Here is a 4,530-nt window from a genome sequence, read left to right as displayed (position 1 = left end):
AACCAGGAAAACAATACCCCTGCCACCTCGAATGGAAAAGTGAGACCAGCTGCCGACACGAAGAAACAATCAAAGTCCACGAGGAAGATAGAGGCAGAAGCAAGTAGGACCAGATCAAACAAGAACAGGGGTCCGAAGACAGAAGCCGTCCTTATAAAACCGACGGGAAGCCAAACCTACTCGGATATCTTAAAAAACCTCCGTTCGAACGTCAAGCCGGGCGATTCGGAAGTCAAAATTCGCACAGTTCGGAAGACAATGTCGGGAGCCATGTTACTAGAGCTTGATAAAGGGAATAAAGCAAGCCTAGAGTTCTGCGAAAAAATTAGGAGCGCTTTGCAGGAAACAGTGGAGGTAACCGGGCTAACACCAACAACCACAATAGAGATAAGGGACCTTGATGCGCTCACGACAACTGCTGAAGTCGAAGAAGCCGTCAAACGAATCCTTCCAAATGGAATTGATCGATTGAAAGCCATGGTCACTAAACCGAATAACCGAGAATTGGTTAGAGCTTATGTACAACTCCCAACCACAGCAGCGGAAAAGCTTCTCGAAGCAGGCTCAATCACTATTGGATGGATCAGAGCGAAAATGCGGATACGCACTGAAACTAAGCGCTGTTTCAGGTGCCATGGCGTAGGACACATTCAAAGAAACTGCAAGGGTCCAGACAGAACGAATCTTTGCATCAAATGTGGCGAACCTGGACACAAATTAAAGGATTGCACGAACCCTTCAAAGTGCTACATATGTTCTGACGCTGGCCTTAAAACCGTAGATCACATCGCCGCATCTGGCAAATGTACATCGGTTAAAACCCAGAAATGACAAGATTTCTGCAAGCAAACATGCACCGAAGCAAGACAGCAGACGCCCTCCTATTACAACTCGTGCATGAACGGAACGTGGATGTTGTCATAATCAGCGAACAGTATAGAGAAATCAATAGTGGTGCCTACTTGGCTGATAGCAGTGGAACAGCAGCCATTTGGCTTCCATGCGCTGAAAACTTCCCTTTTTTAGTTAGCGGTGCTGGAGACGGATACGTTTGGGTGCGAAACCGCAACTTCACCCTCATGAGCTGCTATCTAACACCTAACGACAGCATCGGCGAGTTTCAAACAAAACTAAACGCAATCGAGGATTGCGCCACCCAAACAGGCGGCAACTTCATCATAGGGGGTGACTTCAACTCGAAGGCTATCGAATGGGGTATGACGACCACGAACTCTAGAGGTAGGCGAGTCCTCGATATGGCGGCCAGATTAGGGCTGGTAGTCGCAAACAGGGGAACGGTTTCCACCTTCCGCAGACTAGGATGCGAAGGCACAATCCCAGACATCACGCTGGTGTCAGAGAGGATAGCGAGTACGCTAAAGAGATGGTCAGTACTGGAGGACTTCACGGGCAGTGACCACCAATACATCTGGTTCACCGTCGAACTACTCAGCAGGCCAAATGGAAACTCCGGAAGAAAATCTACCCGCAAATGGTCCACGAACAAACTGAATCGAAATATTTTTCTCGAGCTGTTTGATGAGAGGATGAGGAGAAACGCTGGAGTGAGAGACGCCAGAAGCTTGGTCCGCCACACAATGCAAAGCATAACACAGGCTTGCGACGCAGCAATGCCTAGAGCTGCAAAAAACTCTGGAAGAAAAGCAGCCTACTGGTGGACTGATGAAATAGCCGAACTTCGAAGGGTCTGCCTCCAAATGCGGAGGAGAATGACTAGGGCCAGAACCCGAAGTAACGCTGTGGAAGAAATTGAAGCACTGAAAGCGGTGAGGAAAGCGTTAAAGCTGGCTATCCACAGAAGTAAGAAAAGAAAATGGGAAGAGCTGCGTAACGATGTAAATAACGACCCATGGGGACTTGGCTACAAGATCGTTATGCGGAAACTAGGTACTTTAGCATCAATTCCTGATATGGAAGAAAGTGTGATGGATAACATCGTAAATTCTCTCTTTCCGGACCATGAAGAGCGAAGAGATCCCATAAGGACCTTCATTGACGACCCACCATTTTTCACGGAATATGAACTTAAAGCCGCCGCACGTTCTTTGAAGAACAACAAGGCTCCAGGACCAGATGGTGTTCCATCAGAGGTAATTAAACTGATTGCAGATGACCGCCCTCAACGCCCGAGACGCCGCACGCATATCGTCCGCTTTGTATGCTCGACACATCAGGGAAATTGCTGGAGCGACTGCTAAAACCGCGTATAGCAGAATCCATCGAGATCGCTGGGGGACTATCCAACAGACAACACGGCTTCCGGCCAGGAATGTCCACCATAGGAGCTATTGCTGACGTGGTGGCATCCGTAGAGGCTGCACAACGTGGCAATGCCTACTCGAAGCGCATAGTCCTTCTGGCGGCTCTAGACATTCGTAACGCGTTCAACAGCCTACAATGGGTTGATGTGATCAACGCCCTAGAAAGGCGCTTTAGTACACCTATGTACCTAATGCAAATGATTCGCAGCTACCTTAGCGATAGAGAGCTTCTCTACCACACACAGAACGGCATGAAAACCAAGAAGATTTCTTCCGGTGCAGCACAGGGCTCCGTTCTCGGCCCCGATCTATGGAATGCGAGCTATGACGAAATATTCTCCATCGAAATGCCAGACAACGTTCACCTAGTCGGCTTTGCTGATGATGTAGCTGCAGTCATCACAGCTCGAAATGTGCACGAGGCACAACTCAAACTGCAACAGGTGATGATTGGATGGACGACCGTGGCCTAAAACTAGCAACCGAGAAGACTGAATTGATCTTACTAACAAAGCGGCAAATACCCTTAGAAATCGAAATGCAGGTCTGGGACTCGACCATAAAAACATCTAAGGTAATGAAATATCTGGGCATCAATCTGGACTCTAGGATGTCGTATTGGGCTCAGATAAATCATGCTGTCGAAAAAGCTTCAAAGGCCTCAGCGTCCCTTTGCAAGCTGATGGCAAACGTTGGTGGACCAACAGAAGGTAAACGAAAATTGCTAATGGCAGTAGTGAACGCAGTACTTCTCTACGGTTCGGAAGTATGGTCAGACACCTTACAGATTAATCAGAAGCGCAATGCGCTCCAAAAAGTCCAGAGAACCGCCGCACTCAGAGTAGCATCAGCTTACCGAAGTGTTTCCAGCGCAGCGGTTCTTGTGATCAGCAGCGCAATACCCATCGACCTCTTGGCCATGGAACGACGGCGAGCATATTTAAGCCGCCAAAACAACTTAAACAACAGCGTGAGCACAAGCTACAGAGAACACACAATGCAAGAATGGCAGAACAGGTGGAGCAACGAAACTAGTGGTAGGTGGACTGCAAGACTCATCCCCGATTTAGTGGTATGGACGACAAGAAAGTTCGGCGAGGTCAACTATTACTTGACGCAACTCCTCTCTGGGCACGGATACTTCGGCAAGTACCTGTACCGGATGAACATTCGCGAAGAACAGAGTTGCATTTACGGCGACGCAGAAGTCGATGATGCACAACACACATTCTTCAAGTGCATTAAATGGTCAACCGAGAGAGCCAGCCTAGAAGCACAGATTGGCGGCATGTGGACCCCAGAAAACGTGGTACCTTTACTAATGGCAAGCGAGAGCAACTGGACCGTGGTGGCGAGGCACGTGGAGGCAGTACTACGTGCAAAAAAGAGGCGCCTGGACGCAGGTACAACAGCAGCGACGTAAGATTAAATCTTACAATCAGGACGTGCATGATCTGAAGCAATACCTAGTGGTGGTTCCGGGTCATGTACTTCATCCTGGAAAGGGGAGTCTTTTAGCATGTCAGCGATTAGCGCGAACCGTGCACTACCCACAGAAAGACGTTTTCTGCGGGTGTGTGTAGACATTTTTTGTTCCCCCGCCCGAAATAAAAAAAAAAAAATTATTATTATTATTATTATTATTATTATTATTATTATTATTATTATTATTATTATTATTATTATTATTATTATTATTATTCATTATTATTATTATTCATTATTTATTATTCATTATTATTATTATTCATTATTATTATTATTATTATTATTATTATTCATTATTATTATTATTCATTATTATTATTATTATTATTCATTATTATTATTATTCATTATTATTATTATTATTATTCATTATTATTATTATTATTATTCATTATTATTATTGTTATTATTATTATTATTCATTATTCATTATTATTATTATTATTATTATTCATTATTCATTATTATTATTATTCATTATTCATTATTCATTATTCATTATTCATTATTCATTATTCATTATTATTATTATTATTCATTATTCATTATTCATTATTATTATTCATTATTATTATTATTCATTATTATTATTATTCGTTATTATTATTATTTATTATTATTATTATTATTATTATTATTCATTATTATTATTATTCATTATTATTATTATTATTCATTATTATTATTATTATTACTTATTATTATTATTATTATATTATTATTATTATTATATTATTATTATTATTATATTATTATTATT

General features: G+C 42.6%; 1 protein-coding gene across 1 annotated transcript; it reads left to right on the top strand.

Annotated features, from left to right (window-relative positions):
* Positions 1–258: 258 nt before the first annotated feature.
* LOC119662079 lies at positions 259–831 on the top strand. The gene has a single exon (XM_038071632.1). The coding sequence runs from the start codon at positions 259–261 to the stop codon at positions 829–831; it is 573 nt and encodes a 190-aa protein (XP_037927560.1).
* The last annotated feature ends 3,699 nt before the right edge of the window (positions 832–4,530 follow it).

The sequence above is a fragment of the Teleopsis dalmanni genome, chromosome 1 (assembly GCF_002237135.1).
Source record: "Teleopsis dalmanni isolate 2A chromosome 1, ASM223713v2, whole genome shotgun sequence".
Lineage (NCBI taxonomy): Eukaryota > Metazoa > Arthropoda > Insecta > Diptera > Diopsidae > Teleopsis > Teleopsis dalmanni.
The sequence above is the reverse complement of the archived record's forward strand: the minus strand, read 5'-3'. Positions and strand labels throughout refer to the sequence as shown.

Excerpts from the sequence above, each read along its gene's own strand:
- LOC119662079 (XM_038071632.1), top strand. The coding sequence starts at position 259 with ATGTCGGGAGCCATGTTACTAGAGCTTGATAAAGGGAATAAAGCAAGC.